We start from the raw sequence: 18,500 nt of genomic DNA on the forward strand, positions 1-18,500 counted from the left end.
CAATGCCAAGACTGGGGCATATGTGAATCACCAAGGGGGGACCCGCAGTACCCAGGCGATGCGAGAAGTGTCACACATCCTCCACTGGGTGGAGGACACAGGCTTCTTTTCTCTCGGCGGTCCACATTCTGGGTGTGGACAACTGGGAAGCAGACTTCCTCAGACGACAAGGAATAGATTCGGGAGAGTGGTCTCTCCATCCCGAAATTTTTCGCCAGATCTGCCATCACTGGGGGACCCCAGATGTGGACCTAATGGCATCCCACTTCAATGCCAAGGTCTCCAACTTCATGGCTAGAACACACGATCCGCTGTCGCTCGGAGCAGACGCTCTGGTTCAGGACTGGACCCAGTTCAAGCTTCTGTACGTTTTTCCACCTCTCCCCCTGATATCCAGAGTGGTGAGGAAGATCAAGCAAGAGGGAGTTCCAACCATCTTAATCGCACTGGTCGGGCCCAGACGTACATGGTACACCGACGTCTTACAACCTTCAGCAGACGCCCCCTGGCGCCTCCCCGACTGCGTGGATCTTCTATCACAAGGCCCGTTCTACCACCAGAACTCAAGGGCTCTCAATTTTATGGTGTGGCCCTTGAAACCTGGGTTCTAACCCAGGCAGGGCTCTCGACGTACGTCATTAGGATCATGATCAGGGCACGGAAGCCAGCCTCTGCCAAGATCTATGACCGTACCTGGAAAGTTCTCTTTACCTGGTGCGAATCTCGCGGCCAGACCCCATTCCCTTATTCCCTCCCCATACTACCTGGTTTTTCTCCAATCGGGTCTGGAGGCCAGACTGTCTCTGAGCTCGTCTAAGAGCCAGGTGTCAGCCCTCTCAGTGCTTTTTCAAAGGCGCATTGCTACCAAGCCGCAAGTAAGGACTTTTCTTCAGGGGGTTTCCCGATTGGTTCCCCAACAGACGACCACTAGAAACGTGGGACCTCAACGTGGTCCTGACAGCATTGCAGGAACCACCCTTCGAATCCCTTAAGGAGGTCCCGCTCCGCCTTCTCTCCCAGAAGGTGATTTTTCCTGGTGGCAATCTCCTCGCTACGCAGGGTGTCTGAACTGACCGCACTCTCCTGCAGACGGCCCTTCCTGGTTTTTCTCCAGGACAAGGTAGTTCTCCGTACAGTCCCATCCTTCCTTCCGAAGGTTGTGTCCAACTTCCACCTCAATGAGGAAATTTCTCTGCCTTCCCTTTGTCCGGTCCCGGTTCATAGAGTGGAGAAGGCTCTGCATGCGCTTGACCTTGTCAGGGCATTGCGTATATATGTGTCTAGCACTGCGTCCTTCCGGAGGTCTGATTCTCTTTTTCTTCCGGAAGGCGACCGCAAGGGTCTGCCAGCTTCCAAAGCTACCCTTGCCAGGTAGATCACATCCACCTTACAAGAGACCTACCGCCTTAAGAATTCTCCTCTTCCAGCCGGTATTATGGCACACTCTACACGGGCGGTAGGGGCCTGCTGGGCCATTCGGCACCAGGCTTCGGCACAACAAGCGTGTAGGGCGGTCACTTGGACTAGCCCACACTCGTTTACTAAACACTACAGGGGTCCATACCCAGTCCTCAGCGGACGCGAGCCTGGGTAGATGTGTTCTGCAGGCGGTGGTGCCCCAAGTATAGGGGCCTGTCTGCACAATATTCATTCATTGCTTCCCACCCAGGGACTGCTTTGGGACGTCCCATGGTCCTGTGTCCCCCAATGAGGCGACAGAGTAAAGGAGATTTTTGTGTACTCACCGTAAAATCTCTTTCTCTTAGCCTCTAATTGGGGGACACAGCTCCCACCCTGTTGCCCTTTACGGGCCGTTGTTACTGTTGAGTTCTCATATTGTTCTTTGACCTCGTACATAGTGGCCTTCTTACAGGCATGTTTATGTTATTCATGTTATTTTCCTCCTACTGCTTTTGCACAAAACTGGAGAAGGCTGACGCCGTCCAGGGGTGTATACTGCAGAGGAGGAGCCACGGTTAATCTTTTTCAGATTATGCATAGTGTCGCCTCCTAGTGGACAGCAGCATAACACCCATGGTCCTGTGAGATTTTACGGTGAGTACACAAAAATCTCCTTTTTGAATCGCCGCGTTCAGGATCTCCCAGAATCAATTTTATCAATATAAAAAAATTAACCCGATCGTTAACCAGATTAACGAGAAAGTTAAAACGCCAGAATTACTTTTTTTGTTCGCCGCAACATTGCATTAAAAGGCAATAACGGGCGATCAAAAGATTGCATCTGCACCAAAATGGTATCATTAAAAACGTCAGCTCGGCACACAAAAAATAAGCCCTCAACCGACCCAAGATCACGAAAAATGGAGATACTACGGGTATTGGAATATCGCACAATTTTTTATTTTTTTTCAAAGTTTTTGAAAAAAAATTTCACCACTTAATTAAAAAATAACCTAGACATGTTTGGTGTCTGTGAACTCGTAATGACCTGGAGAATGATAATGGTAGGTCAGTTTTAGCATTTAGTGAACATGGTAAGAAAAAAATGTGGAATTGCACTATTTTTCCTGTTTTCCAGTACACGTTGTGTTAAAACTAATGGTGTCGTTCAAAAGTACAACGCGTCCTGCAAAAACAAGCCCTCACATGGCCATTTTGATCAAAAAAGAAAAAAGTTATGGCTTTGGGAAGAAGGGAAGCAAAAAACGAAAACGCAAATGGCCCAGGGGTTAAGGGAACCAGTCACCAGGTTTTGCTACTGCATCTGAAAACACCATAATGTAGGAAGAGACCCTGATTCCAGCAATGTATCACTTAGTTTAATGGGGGCAGCAGTTATGCAGCAATCAAGAGTTTTTAGATGTAGCATGTAGCAGCTGCCCCTGCCCACACCACAGCTTTCTGTGTACATTATATGCTGACTGTAAACTGCTAGTCAGTGCTGGGGGTGAGATTGGAGATGTAGTCTGTGTTAATTTGCTAAGAAAGCACTGATTGTATGTAAACAGCATCAGTGTCACTGAAGTCGGTGTCTCAGCCCCTACCACATTCTGCCCTGAATACCTAGCCTGCTGACAGATTTCCTTTAGTATGGTTACTTGCGCCAGGTCTGTATCTCAGTATATCATTAGATTCTAGGTTTAGCGCTCATGCAAGGAAGTAGAGAGCCGTTCAGTTACTCAGTTGCCTAGAGAAACAAACTCTTTTTTGGAACTCTGTCGCGTCTAATACAGAGTTGTCATTTTTTTTGTTCCTTTTTTCTTTAGATGACTCTCAGAAAAAACAATATGAGGAATGGCTTCAAGAGACACAGCAACTCCTTCAAATCCAGCAAAAATTCTTGGAGGAACAAATTGGCGCTCACAGAAAATCTAAGAAAGCGTTGTCAGCCAAGCAGCGGACAGCCAAGAAGGCGGGCCGAGAATTCCCTGAGGAGGATGCTGAACAGCTGAAACATGTCACAGAGCAGCAAAGCATGGTGCAAAAACAGCTGGAGCAGGTAAATGGCACCTCCTGAAGCCGTAGAGAACTGGAAAGGTGCACTGGCCGCCTTGTGTAGCTGCATCGCCCAGCATCCTCCAAATGATTTCATTGGTACTTATAGGATGATATTAATTATCAGGCATCATGTGTAACAACATATGCTTACACGAAACCCTGTTTGACTAATAAATAAACATTAAACAAAACATTTCAAAGACTAATACTAGGCTAATAGTCTAAATTAACACATTCATTTTTAAGATTTTAAATAAGCTTTAATGATCTTTCCATGGAAAGGAAGCAATTTAAGGGAAGATCTCAGCTGCTTTTTAATATGTAATCTGAAAGCAGCATTATGTAAGTGCAGACACCCTGATTCCAGTGATGTATCACTTACCAGGCTGTTTGTTGCAGGTTTAATGAAATCGTGTTTTCTCATCAGGAGATTATCACTAAAAGACTAGTTGTCAAGTACCATTTAGTCCCCATGCTCTGTGTAACCCTACCCCCACCATTGGCAACTTTCTGCCTTTGCACAGTGTTCACAGGATGCTGCCGATCAGTGGTGTGAGCGAGGTTATACAGAGCTACGCATTCAGAGAACTTCTAGATCAGCAGCAGAGAAAACACTGATTTTATCAAAATTGCCACAAGTAGCCCAGTAAGTGATAAATCGCTGGAATCAGGGTCTCACATCATGCTGCTCTCAGATTACATAGTGAAAACTGATGACATTTTATCTTCAAGTCCTAGGTTTGCCAAATACTCATTAGGCAACCAGAACTTAGAGACTACAATTGAATATTTTTAACAAATAAGTCCTGAAAAATTATTGAAGTGCTTGTTACATATACGTTTGTTGGCTACCATGTAGTTGCATAAGTCACCAGCAGTCTCACATTTTTTTACTGGCTGTCACTGGATGAACATAGCATAGTTTTATTTTGTTGTTCCATGTGGTGTTTTTTTTTTCTGACACATTAAGACAGATGCCAAAATTTTGCACACTTTTTTATCCTCCATTTGTAAAAAGGTGCCGTATGGACACATTTGGCATTTGTCACCTAAAGATGCCCTGTTGACACATCTAGCATGCATGTTGGCATATTTCCTGGCACACAACCTACACATAAACAAATATGATGCGACCAGACCTGTACTCGCCCGTGTAACACACGTTTGCTTTTATGTAGCAAGCGGTGACTTATTTTAATGCGACTATGGATTTGCTTTGACAATATAATTTATTTACTCTCTAATAGATACGAAAACAGCAGAAAGAACATACAGAGCTGATAGAAGAATACAGAAATAAGCAGCAGCAGCAGTTTTCAGTAGCACCTTTACTGCCTGGAGTCCTGCCACCGCAAGCGATGACAGGGGGAGGACCGCGACCAATGAATGCGCCTGGCTTTCCTGTTCCACAAGCATTGCACCCTCCAGGGCCTATGATATCAGGCCAACCCAATCAGCCGAGGATGCCAAACATGCAAGGGTGGCAGCCCCCGCCTAGAGGTGCCACACCAGTAAATCCACCTAAGATGCCACGTCCTGTCAGCACTGAAGTAACCAGTCCTGCTGCTGCTGCTGTAAACCCCAATGCCCCACCTAGGGTTGAGTTTCATGACAACAACCCCTTCAGCGAAACGTTCCAAGAGCGGGAGAGGAAAGAACGATTGCGGGAACAACAGGAACGGCAAAGAATTCAACTCATGCAGGAGGTGGATCGTCAGAGAGCATTGCAGCAAAGGTTAGAAATGGAGCAACATGGCGTAGTGGGTCCGGACACCAATAATAGACCTTTGTCACAAATGACTTTCTTCAGTTCTGACTTGCCCAATGACTTCCTTGAACAGTCTAGCCAAGAACAATCTCCAATGGTACATGGAGTGACCCATCCAAATGTAGGTAACTCTCCTCCTGCTGCACCTTTTGTGCAAACACCTGATAAAATATCTTTAGAACTTTCCCCATATGGTCAAGACAATCAGACTGGATTTCCACATACCCCCTTAATGCCAAATGTCTCCAACTCATCACCTGTTGCTGACAATGGAAAGCCTTGTGGACTGGACAGGCCTGCAAGTTCCTCAAACTTCCAGAGTCCGAGCCAGTCTCTCATACAGTTATATTCTGATATCATTCCAGAAGAAAAAGGAAAAAAGAAAAGACAGCGAAAGAAGAAAAAGGAAGAAGACTCCGATTCTTTAAAATCACCTCCATCAACGCCACGATCTGATTCTACTGCTCCACTAACGCCAAGTATCTCGGAAGCATCAACCCCAACAGTCAGTGTCGTGAATGATCTTCAAGGAGAACATGGGGCTGACTTAATACGTTCATCAACACCCAACACAGCAAACAATAGCTCTGTAAATACTGAAGGGCCACTTCTCCCTAAAGATGTGAATCCGATACTTCAGGAACCCAGACTAGACCAAGAGGACAGTCATCTGCACACCAAGGACATCCTTAATATTCAGGAAATTAAACTGGAGCAGGTGGAAGAAGATCAATCTCCAGAGGACTCTGACTCTAAAGTAAAGCAGCCATCAGTCGGGCTTAAGACTGAAGATGATAAAGCCACATCGCACAATGCACTTTCCACAGAAATAGCTTCTCTCACTGCCTCCAGCCCCTCAGGAAAACTGGAATCTGGAAATGAGTTACTAAAACACTTGCTCAAAAACAAGAAACAACCGGTCCTGTTGCCTCAAAACCCTGAGGAACGTTTACAGTCAATTGAAGATGGTCCCTTCGATTTGAAATCCACAGGAAGACCGGGCAATGCACTGGTGAGTTGAGCTGTGGTTTCACTTAGTGCTAGGATTTGTCCTCATGAGGTGGACATGCTCCTTGTTTTCTGGGCAGAACACTTGCAGATTTCTACTGTACCAGCCCAGCAGTGCAAATATTATTTGACCAAATGTCGTCCACTTACTAACTTTGCATGAAATTCAGCCATCATTGCATAGCATGAAATCTGGAGCAATATATGTGACTGCTGTGCAGATTTGAAGCAAAATCTCCTTGAGCTTTTTTTTTTTAAATTAATTAAGAATGGGTTTTAATAGCTGATTATCTAAGCTAAAATCGAAAAAGAGAGTGTAATATTGGTGGTCCTGTGTAAATAGAGGGTTTGTTCCGGCTGGCTTGCTCACCTCCCCCAAGGTCCAGTAAATTTATTTTTTTTTTTGCTCCATCGGACGGGAGTGCAATACTGTTTGATCAGTCAAATTGCTGAGCGAATGCTGTGCTTGATCGTTACCCCGTTTCCGACTTGGCAATTTAACGTTCTCGTACTCTCATTTTTTTTTTTTCTTCCCCTTCATGCAAAAGCTATAACAGCATTGAGGGCTTGTTTTTTTTTGCTGAGCAAGTTGTACTTTTGAATGACCCCATTAATTTCATCATTCAAAGTACTGGAAATAAGGATAAAAACTCCAAGTGTATTGAAAATGCTTAAAAAAAAAAAAAAAAAAGGTCCAATGCCGCAGATTTATTTCTGACAGAAACCCTGACAGTCCCAGCTGTAGGGTGAAACATACGGTCAAGAAGGCCGAAATGGGTTCAAATTGTGGCTCAATTTGCCGGCGTATATGCCTTGTATGGATTTATTGTGATTCACTAGACTGCAGAATGTGGTGTAATGCTCAGCCAATGTGTGTGAAGGGGCCAAGTGTAGAGTAAGCCAACCAAGGGGTTAAATAAGGAAGTGTCCTATGTGTAGAGCGATGCACCAGTTTGATCATGCTGCTGGCACAAATCTGAATAATGGAGCTCCTCTACTGCCGGGTCTAGTTTTCAGCTCTAGCACAAGACCGCAGTACTAAATGCCCCGCTTTGTGTTTTCTAGCATTTCCCAGACAACAAAGAGCTGGTCAGCTTTACTGTCAACCAGAACTTGCTTCCAAGACCGGATTTTGAAATTGAGAAGAAGAAACCAAGAAACAAGCGGGTACAGAGGACGGCAGAGAAGCCAGCTCCTCGATCTAAGAAAAGGAAGAAGGAGGAAGAGCCGAAGACAGCCAGATTTTCTAACTCCGAGACCTTCAGCCAAATAAAGCAGGTAACTAATCCCAGCAACGCCATTTACGAGAATTTTATTTTTGATGATCGGAGTATTAACGCTTTACCAGTAAACATTTTATTAATTTATTTTCTTTAGCAGCTTTCCCTGCTTCCACTAATTGAGCCAATAGTTGGAATCAATTTTGCACAATTTCTCCCTTATGGAACTGGCCCTATGAGTGCCGGGAGTCGGCTGCTGGGAGCTTTCGGCTGTGCTTCTCTTGATGGCGTATCTGATTACTATTCTCAGCTTATCTTTAAGGTTTGTACACTCTTTTTCCCAAGTTTGAAGGAGGAGAGGGGATTTAAACATTGATGGTTGGAAAAATTAATTGGTTAAAGCTTATTTCTCCGACTCCACCTTCTGTATCTGAATGACGAAGAACATCAATAATTTGTAGAATCTGCTACTTGCCTCACTGTTCACCTACACTGTAATTACAGGCATCAGAACAATAGAACAAGCACCTAGGCCTATCGCTTCCCCAATACCACTGTAGGTAATCCATAATCGGAAGTATTCAACATGCATCATGGTCAATAAGCTTTACAGCGATACTATAGATGGTGTCAGGGCTGAGTAATAGTCACTGGCCATCCATACAATTTCCAGATATTTTCAGAATAAAATTCTGGGGAAAAAACCTAATTGTTAGATTTTTTCAGTGTGCTGATCTTCAGCTGTCAGCGTTTAGCAAGTTTGGAAGCTCCACTTCATGCCCTTTGTCGGCACATCATTCGATATTGGGGCTGCATGTGAAGGCTGACTACTCATTTCAATTACTAAGTTGGCTCTCATGTGTATACATCAGCCTTGGAAGAGAAGTTACTAGCTTAGGTACAGGCCAGCCCCCCTAACATATATCTGCCAACACCTGGGGCAGACGTAGAGCTACTGAATCCTGGACTAAGTCTACCAGCTAAAGATCCAAGGCACCTTAAAAAAAAAAAAAAAAAAAACACTATTGGTAAATTCTTCATAATCCCCCCCAAAGTATATTTTTTTGCAAATTAACTGACTTTTAAGTAAATTATAATGAAACGGTTTGGCCTCTTTTTTTTTAATTAGTGGGTTATCCTTGGGATGGACTATCAATATCTGATCTTTAGCAGTGGGACACCCTTCCAATCAGCTGTTACCGAGCAGCAAGGGTGCCTGAGTTGCCCCTTCACTGATCAGATATTGCCAGTTTATCCAAAGGATAGACCATCAATAAAAAACTTGCCACCAACCTCTTTAAACACTTCACAACTTTTAATGTACCTTATTTTTCAGACTAGAAGACACATTTTTTTTTTTCCTCCAACAATTTAGAGGAAAATGGGGGGTGCGTCTTATAGTCCAGATGTCCCTAATCTGGCTGAGGTGGAGCAGCGGGTCACAGAAGGCAGGAGCCGGCTGCTGAGGCTAACTCCTGTGCCTGCTACTAAAGAGAAATGAATATTCACTCAAAAGGAGTGAATATTAATTTTTCTTTAATAAAGAGCACAGTGTTAGCCGCAGCTGCCCGGCGTTCGAGTGTGCCGGCTACTTAAGGCAATGAATATTCACTGCATTCCACACCCATAGGCTTGTAATGCAATAAATATTCCTTCCCTTTAGTAGCGGCACACGTGAAGGCCCGGCAGCTCCAAGAACCCTGTGGCTGACACTGTGCTCGCTAAAGAGCAATGAATACTCACTGCTCTCCATGCACGCTGTCCCGGCATGGAGAACAGTGAGTATTCCAGCAGCTGTCCTCTGTGGCTTGTAAGCATCGCATGACGTCACTGCCATATGCTGCTCACAAGCATAAAGCAGCTGCTTTTTTTGTGCTGGGGGCCCTGCATACCAGGATGGGGAAGGGGGTCAATAATACCAGGATAAGGATGGGGCCTATCATACCAGGACTGAGATGGGGGCCCTGCATACCATGATAGGGATTGGGGCCATGCATACCAATATAAGGATTGGGGCCCTGCATACCAGGATAAGGATTGGGGCCATGCATACCAGGGTAAGGATTGGGGCCATGCATACCAGGGTAAGGATTGGGGCCATGCATACCAGGGTAAGGATTGGGGCCATGCATACCAGGGTAAGGATTGGGGCCCTGCATACCAGGGTAAGGATTGGGGCCATGCATACCAGGGTAAGGATTGGGGCCCTGCATACCAGGCTAAGGATTGGGGCCCTGCATACCAGGCTAAGGATTGGGGCCCTGCATACCAGGCTAAGGATTGGGGCCCTGCATACCAGGCTAAGGATTGGGGCCCTGCATACCAGGCTAAGGATTGGGGCCCTGCATACCAGGCTAAGGATTGGGGCCCTGCATACCAGGCTAAGGATTGGGGCCCTGCATACCAGGCTAAGGATTGGGGCCATGCATACCAGGGTAAAGATTGGGGCCATGCATACAAGGGTAAGGATTGGGGCCCTGCATACCAGGCTAAGGATTGGGGCCCTGCATACCAGGCTAAGGATTGGGGCCCTGCATACCAGGCTAAGGATTGGGGCCCTGCATACCAGGCTAAGGATTGGGGCCCTGCATACCAGGCTAAGGATTGGGGCCCTGCATACCAGGCTAAGGATTGGGGCCCTGCATACCAGGCTAAGGATTGGGGCCCTGCATACCAGGCTAAGGATTGGGGCCCTGCATACCAGGCTAAGGATTGGGGCCCTGCATACCAGGCTAAGGATTGGGGCCATGCATACCAGGGTAAGGATTGGGGCCATGCATACAAGGGTAAGGATTGGGGCCATGCATACCAGGGTAAGGATTGGGGCCATGCATACAAGGATGGGAGGTATTAAGTATAGAATTCACGTTTTTTTGCTTAATTTTTTTTTAAATTTCCTAATCTAAAACCGAGGTGCGTCTTATAGTCTGAAAAATACGGTACACGTACGTCAAAAGTGATGTCCTTGACTTGGATGCGGGCTCGCACTCCTAGCCTGCATCTTTCCCTGCTTGATGGTTGATTTAATCAGTTGCTATTAAATCCCGCTGTCAATCTCTGACAGCAGCATTTAGCACGTGCTGACAGTGAGTGCGTCATCCTATCGGTGTGCCCTTGATGTGATTGCGGGTCGCCAATGGGTTGCTATGTCACCTAGGGGTCTGCTGATGACCCCCGTGCCTGTCATTACAATCCTTCTGTGAAACTAGCCCGTGGCTGGCGTTCATAGGAGATAGTTTGTGCTATCAGCACTGCTTAGTACAGAGAAAATCACTATCAGACGATCACATCTTCAAGTCCCCTAAGGGGACTATTAAAAATAGTAAAAAGTGGGGAAAAAAAGTGTTTAAAATCTGAAAAAGAAGAAAAAACACAAGATAACACCTTATCAGACCATGTTCGCTAATCACTAATGGTGATGTATATTATCTGTTTTACAGCAAAATAATCTCAGCAATCCTCCCACTCCTCCAGCTTCTCTGCCTCCCACTCCACCACCGGTGGCCTGCCAGAAGATGGTGAATGGTTTTGCCACCACTGAAGAGTTGGCAGGAAAGGCTGCCATTCTTGGGGGCCATGGTATAAATGAGTTTAGCTTCTTTTTCTGAACTAAGGGTTCATTATTGCATTTTGTGCCTTTTTTATATTTAATTTCACCTGTTTTTCATTTGCACATTAATCTTAGAATTTGTGCTTTTATAAAGTCTAGTTTGTATGTTCTGCAGTTTTTTGTCTTTTCTCTTTATGCTCGTCATTGTGGACAGTTTTATATTTTTGGGTGATTTCAGCGGATTCATCATTTGCAACTTTTTAAATGTTTGTGCAAATTATGTTCAGTTAAAAAAAAAATTGCTCAAATTTTGCAACATTTTAGCTCAATGAACCAGCAATTTGTTTGCTAGAAAAAAATCCCCAAAACGGTTAAACAGAGAGAATTTTTTTCTGCAAAATTCATTATCTACATGCATCATTTTGAAGATTTTAACACAGACATGATTAATAACACAAGACAAAAAAGGAATAAAAAAAAAAAAACTGCAAATGATGAATTGGGCCCCTAAGTGTTTCATTCTCTTATAAAGAAAATATCCTGTATATTTGTGCTTATATCTATCTTGTATTTCAGTTACCAAAGCTCTGGGACCCAAACAATTTCAGCTGCCTTTCAGGTCCCAGGATGACTTATTGGCTAGAGCCATGACTCAGGGACCGAAATCAGTGGATGTCCCTGCTTCATTGCCAACTCCACCCCACAATAATCAGGAGGAGTTGAGGTGAGATGTAAAACTTTGTGTCAGCGTTTGTTTGGTGACGTGGTACAATGCATTGTCAGTGCTAACAATTTGCATGTTCTCTTTACCAGGGTTCAGGATCACTGTGATGCCAGGGATAGTCCTGACAGTTTTGTGCCCTCCTCATCTCCTGAAAGTGTGGTTGGGATGGAAATTAGCAGATACCCAGACTTGTCGCTAGTGAAAGAGGAGCCTCCAGATCCCGCACCTTCCCCCATCATTCCAATGCTACCGAGCAGCACAGGGAAAGGTATATTGAGAGAAATAAAATAAGGCGTGGTCCATATTTATGATGATAAATCGGCCACGAGGATCCCAGTTACATAATTCCTCTTTTTAGTCTTTCCAGGATCTGATGCCAGAGATTGTGGATTGAAGAGAGAGCCAGGAGCAGGTACCCTGCTTTTTGGATCACAGTTTGCACAAGCACCAAATGGACCCAAATCTGGATTTATCTCTGTGTCCATCACCTTGCACCCTACAGCTGCGGAGGTAATGTACCTGTAGATCCATAGTTAAGTATGCAGATCTGTTGTTTACCTTCTGTGTATGTTCTAGATTATCCAGCACTTGGAGAACATTTTTGCCTTTGTTTTATTCTCACTCCTAAGCTAAACTCATATACTGAACCTTATGGACAAGTTGTGTCCGCAGTTTGCAGACATGACTGGCGGTGTGTGCTCATCGGCCTAGTGGAGGGGTGCAGGGGCTGCCTGTTATGTACATGCACAGGTTGTCACTGTAACTGTCTGTGCATGAGCTCAGTAGGAGGTCTGTGTACCACTCTGAGAGAATGTATGTGCAGACTCTTAGGCTATGTGCACACGTTGCTGATTACTCTGTCACCTCATTGGGGGACACAGGACCATGGGTGTTATGCTGCTGTCCACTAGGAGGCGACACTATGCATAATCTGAAAAAGATTAACTGTGGCTCCTCCTGTGCAGTATACACCCCTGGACGGCATCAGCCTTCTCCAGTTTTTGCTTAGTGTCGCAAAGGAGGCACACCTAAAGAGTTTTACTCCGTTTCCCGTTTTCCGACGGGATTACAGATGAAGAAAAGAGGGTCTCCTGTGAGACCCCTGGCATGGCTCCTTCCTCGGCCCCCTATTATGGGGTGCCCAGTTGAAGTTGAGATGGCTATTCCCCATGCTGCTCCTTCCCCAGCCCCTCGGGTGTTGGTTCGAAGTCGAGACCCCCCTCCTTCCCCAATTCCTTTTGGTTTCTGGGTTGAGGTCGAGGCGAGGATAAAGGCCCCTGAAGGTGTGACAAAAAGCACCCTCCCTATCCCCCTCTGGGGGTATTAGGTTGAGACACCTCAGGTAGGGCCTGTACAGGCAGCATCCTACAGCTCCCAGCAATGGGCCAGCACACTGCGCCTGCATCCAGGGACCCCAGCCCAGCTGCGGGCTCCTGTTGGGGCCGGGGGGAGTGCAGGCAGGCATGGCACAATAGAGACATAGGGCTCCCTGCGTCCCTGTCTCTGCGGCAGCACCAGCTCTATACTGCCTCAGGGGGACCCCAGTCGGGCTCCCCCTTCCGCTTATAGCCCCACCGCCATCCTGCCTTCAAATCCGGAGGGGTCCGGTTCAGATCCGACCCCCTCCCGGACTTTTGCGCCGGCCTGGAGCCCTTCTGGGCCTCAGGCATCTAATTTAGGCCCCGGCTTCGGCCTAGCTGAAGCTGCTGCCTCCTCTCCGCCCCCCGGCCCGCCCCCCGGATGACAAATATGACACTCTACAGTGTCATACAAGGGGCGGATCGAGACAGAAAGGGCGGGTTTTTTATAGCCTTGCCGCCTTTTTCCAGCTCTCCGCCCCCTTCTCCTCCTCTCTCCTCTGTCTCTGCAGCCATTTTCGGCTGCAGATTAACCCTGCATCTCCCGGTCTGCAGGACCAGGACCAGGCAGCCAGTCTCCGGGGGGCACAGGACTGTGGATTTTCGGCGCTGGACCTAGGGGTACACTGGTGGGGTAAGATCACAGCTGGGTTATCTTTACTCAGCTGTGAATCCATATTACCTATAAGGCTCCCCTGTAGGTTCTCTACCCCTGTAAGGTCCATCTGCTGGCAGCACTTCTGCACTCTGTGCACTATGCCGGGCTCAAGGTCTAAGAGAACCAGGCAGAACTGCTATTATGCATTCTGCACAGCCTGCGGGACCGCTCTCCCCAGTAGTAGCACGTACCCGCATTGTCAGAACTGTTTACAAACTAATGTGTCACAGCCTCAAGAAGCCCCTGCCAATGCCTCGGTGTCTAATGCCACGCCGGAATGGGCTACTCAGATATCGCAATCTATGACGCAGTCTATAGATAACCTAACTTCCACATTGCTGCAGGCTCTGCAGGGTCATGCCCCGGCTATGACCGTTACCCAGCAAAGGGAGAGCTTGACTCAGGAACAAGATGACCCTGGCACATCCACGTCTAGGTCATGACGCAAGCGGATCCATAGATCAAGTCCATCTGCGTCATCCCATAGCACACGGTCATCCCCCTCTAGGGAGAGACACCGTTGCTCCAGGTCATCTAGACCGTCCCATTCCAGGGACAGACAATGCAGATCTCCGCAATCCCCAACCAGAGAAGGCCTCCTCCCCAGCTCACCCAGCAGGGGACGCCTCAATGATACACAGGATTCGGAAGGCATCTGCGACTCTGACTCAGACAGAGAAACGGTGGGGTCCCTGATCCCAATCCCTCCTAGCAATACAGCGCTAGTTGAGGACATAATATCGTCCATCCATCGGGTGCTGGACATTTCTGATCCGCCACCAGAGGCCCCAGAACATCAGATTTCCTTTGAAGGACCTCTGAAGCCGCCTAAGGTTTTCTCTAACCACCCAGAGTTTAAGGCGATCCTTAAAAAACGGCTCTCACAGCCTGAGAAAAAATTCGCTAATCGCAAATATCTGGAGGCGAGGTGCCCCTTCCCACAGAAGGACACCAAGGAATGGACAGATCCACCTGAAGTGGATCCCCAGTCTCTAGGCTGGCAGCACAGACCCTCCTTACACCGCCAGATAGCTCAACCCTCAGGGACGCAGCAGACTGGCAGGTAGAACGCATGGCTCGTTCAATTTTCAAGGCAGCAAGGGCATCCATGGCTCCTGCGTTCGCCTCAGTTTGGGCTGCCAAGGCCATCCTGGCCTGGGCAAACAATTTACAAGCCTTCCAAGCATCCGCTCCTGAACTGTCGGACCAAGCGGTTCAAATTGCTGTTGTAGCAGATTACATGCTCCATGCAGCTCTGGATTCAGCAAGGGGAGTCGCGGGGATAGCATCAAACGCCATCACGATTCGGCGTATCCTCTGGCTGCGGGAATGGAAAGCGGACGCAGCCTCAAAGAAGTCCCTCACGCACCTCCCCTACCTCAGTGGGAGACTTTTCGGTGAACAGTTGGACACTATGATATCCAACGCCACAGGGGGTAAGAGTACTTCTCTTCCCCAACTGAAACCTAAACGCACTTACAAGAAGCGTAACCAAACTCGATTCCGATCCTTTCGGAATTCCTCCGGCTGGTCCGTCTCACGTCCAGTACAAAATCGTAACCGTTCCCCACGCAGGGACAACTCACGATCGACGCAAAGGTCGGACAAGACCTGGCAGTCAAAAGCAGGCCAGTCTAAGCCCAGAGGAGGAAAATCTCAGACCTTCTCCTCATGACTCACGGACTCCGGAAGACACCACACCAGTAGGCGGCCGACTTTTGCTCTTTCATCAAGTCTGGCTGCCTATTACAGAAGACAGGTGGGTCACGGAACTAGTGTCTTCCGGATACAAAATAGACTTCACCTCCAACCCACCGGACCGGTTCTTCCTCTCTGTCCCCCCAAAACCGCCAGCCAAGGCTCGAGCCTACCACCAAGCGGTCTCCTCGCTTTGTCAATCAGGAGTCATAGTACCGGTACCCACGACCGACCGCTTCCGAGGGTTCTACTCCAATCTGTTCGTAGTTCCCAAGAAAGGAGGCAGCGTACGGCCCATACTAGACCTAAAACAGCTCAACAAATATGTACGGGTCCATCATTTCCGCATGGAGTCCCTTCGGTCCATCATTGCGTCCATGGAGAAGGGAGAATATCTCGCCTCCATAGACATACAAGACGCATACCTGCATATACCCATTGCACCTGCCCATCAGAGGTTTCTCAGGTTCGCAATAGGCCAGGACCACTACCAATTCGTGGCTCTCCCCTTTGGACTCGCCACGGCTCCCAGAGTGTTCACCAAGGTCATGGCAGCCACCATGGACGTCCTGCACTCCAGAGGCATAGTAGTTGTTCCATACCTGGACGATCTACTCATCAAGGCTCCCACCTTCAAGGACTGCGAGCTCAGCGTCTCAATCACAACCGATACTCTGTCGCATGGGCTGGTTAATCAACCTACAAAAGTCATCACCAACCCCGAGTCAGTCCCTGACCTTCCTGGGAATGTTATTCAACACCTCCAGGGGTCCAGTGCTCCTTCCCAAGGACAAGGCACTGGCCCTCCGACTAGCAGATGAAGAAAAGAGGGTCTCTTGTGAGACTCCCGGCATGGCTCCTTCCTCGGCCCCCTATTATGGGGTGCCCAGTTGAAGTTGAGATGGCTATTCCCCATGCTGCTCCTTCCCCAGTCCCTCGGGTGCTGGTTCGAAGTCGAGACTCCCTTCCCCAATTCCTTTTGGTTTCTGGGTTGAGGTCGAGGCGAGGATAAAGGCCCCTGAAGGTGACAATAGCACCTTCCCTATCCCTCTCTGGGGGTATAGGTTGAGACACCTCAGGTAGGGCCTGTACAGGCAGCATCCTACACCTCCAAGCAATGGGCCAGCACACTGCGCCTGCATCCAGGGACCCCGGCTCAGCTGTGGGCTCCTGTTGGGCAAGTGGTCCTCAGCGGAAGCGTCCATGCCCATCAACATCCTGAAAATTCGTGCCATCCTTCTGGCATTGAGGGCTTTCCATCACTTACTGGCAGCCTCTTACATCAGGATACAGTCGGACAATACCACGACTGTTGCATATGTGACTCATCAAGGGGGGACCCGCAGTACCCAAGCGACGCGGGAAGTGTCATATGTCCTCCGCTGGGCGGAGGACACAGGGTCGGTCCTTCGGCGGTCCACGTTCGGGTGTGGACAACTGGGAAGCAGACTTCCTCAGCCGACAAGGAATAGACTCGGGAGAGTGGTCTCTCCATCCCGAAATTTTTCAACAGATCTGTCTAGATCTGTCTCCGCTGGGGGACCCCGGATGTGGACCTAATGGCATCCCATTTCAATGCCAAGGTCTCCAACTTCATTGCCTGAACTCACGATCCGCGGTCGCTCAGAGCAGTCGCTCTGGTTCAGGACTGGACTCAGTTCCAGCTTCTGTATATTTTTTCCACCTCTCCCCCTGATATTCAGAGGGTGAGGCAGATCAAACAAGAGGTAGTTTCAACTATCCTCATTGCACCGGACTGGCCCAGACGCACATGGTATGCCGACATCGTACAACTCACAGCAGACGCCCCCTGGCGTCTCCCCGACCGCCACGATCTTCTATCACAAGGGCCGTTCTACCACCAGAACTCAAGGGCTCTCAACTTGATGGCGTGGCCCTTGAGACCTGGGTTCTAACCCAGGCAGGGTTCTCGACAGAGGTCATTGCAACCATGATCAGAGCACGGAAATTAGCCTCTGCCAAGATGTATTACCGTACCTGGAAAGTTTTCTTTACCTGGTGCGAGTCTCGTGGCTAGGTTCCACTCCCTTATTCCCTACCCAAAGTTCTTGGTTTTTCTCCAAGCGGGTCTGGAGGCCAGTCTGTCATTGGGCTCGTCTAAAGCCAGGTGTCACCCTCTCAGTGCTTTTTCCAAAAGCGCATTGCTACCAAGCCGCAAGTAAGGCTTTTTCCTTCAGGGGGTTCCCCGATTGGTTCCCCCCTACAGACGACCACTAGAAACGTGGGACCTCATCCTGGTCCTGACAGCATTGCAGGAACCTCCCTTCGAACCCCTTAAGGAGGTCCCGCTCCTCCTTCTTTCCCAGAAGGTGGTTTTTTTCCTGGTGGCACTCACCTCGCTACGCAAGGTGTCTGAACCGACAGCACTCTCATGCAGACGGCCTTTCCTGGCTTGTCACCAGGCCAAGGTAGTTCTTCGTACGGTCCCATCCTTCCTTCCGAAGGTTGTGTCAGACTTCCACCTCCATGAGGAAATTTCACTACCATCCCTTTGTCCGGTTCCGGTTCATAGAGTGGAGAAGGCTCTGCATACGCTTGACCTTGTCAGGCCTTTGCGTATATACGTGTCTAGGACTGCGTCCTTCCGGAGGTCTGATTCTCCTTTCCTCCTTCCGGAAGGCGGCCACAAGGGTAGGCCAGCTTCCAAAAGCTACTCTTGCCAGGTGGATCAAATCCACCATACAAGAGGCGTACCGCCTTAAGAATCCTCCTCTTCCAGACGGTATTACGGCACACTCTACACGGGCGGTAGAGGCCTCCTGGGCCATTCGGCACCAGGCTTCGGCACAACAAGTGTGTAAGACGGCCACTTGGACTAGCTTACACACATTTACTAAACACTACAGGGTTCATACCCAGTCCTCAGCGAGCCTGGGTAGATGTGTCCTGCAGGCGGCGGTGCCCTAAGTGTACGGGCCTGTCTGCACAATATTCGTCCATTGCTTCCCACCCAGGGACTGCTTTAGGACGTCCCATGGTCCTGTGTCCCCCAATGAGGCGACAGTAAAGGAGATTTTTGTGTACTCACCGTAAAAT

At 48.2% G+C, this 18,500-nt stretch overlaps 1 protein-coding gene across 9 annotated transcripts in view; it reads left to right on the forward strand.

The window, feature by feature from the left end:
* KMT2C (lysine methyltransferase 2C) overlaps positions 1–18,500 on the forward strand; it is a 302,911-nt gene that overhangs the window by 248,464 nt on the left and 35,947 nt on the right. For 8 of the 9 annotated variants that reach the window (XM_077268634.1, XM_077268636.1, XM_077268640.1 and 5 more), the window contains 8 exons: positions 3,228–3,460; positions 4,707–6,239; positions 7,301–7,513; positions 7,613–7,777; positions 10,896–11,034; positions 11,582–11,729; positions 11,819–11,997; positions 12,088–12,239. In XM_077268634.1, the coding sequence (XP_077124749.1) occupies positions 3,228–3,460; positions 4,707–6,239; positions 7,301–7,513; positions 7,613–7,777; positions 10,896–11,034; positions 11,582–11,729; positions 11,819–11,997; positions 12,088–12,239 (2,762 nt within the window). The remainder of the gene's footprint in view (positions 1–3,227; positions 3,461–4,706; positions 6,240–7,300; positions 7,514–7,612; positions 7,778–10,895; positions 11,035–11,581; positions 11,730–11,818; positions 11,998–12,087; positions 12,240–18,500) is intronic. The other variant, XM_077268635.1, reaches the window with a different exon arrangement.

The sequence above is a fragment of the Ranitomeya variabilis genome, chromosome 6 (genome assembly GCF_051348905.1).
Source record: "Ranitomeya variabilis isolate aRanVar5 chromosome 6, aRanVar5.hap1, whole genome shotgun sequence".
In the NCBI taxonomy this organism is placed as follows: domain Eukaryota; kingdom Metazoa; phylum Chordata; class Amphibia; order Anura; family Dendrobatidae; genus Ranitomeya; species Ranitomeya variabilis.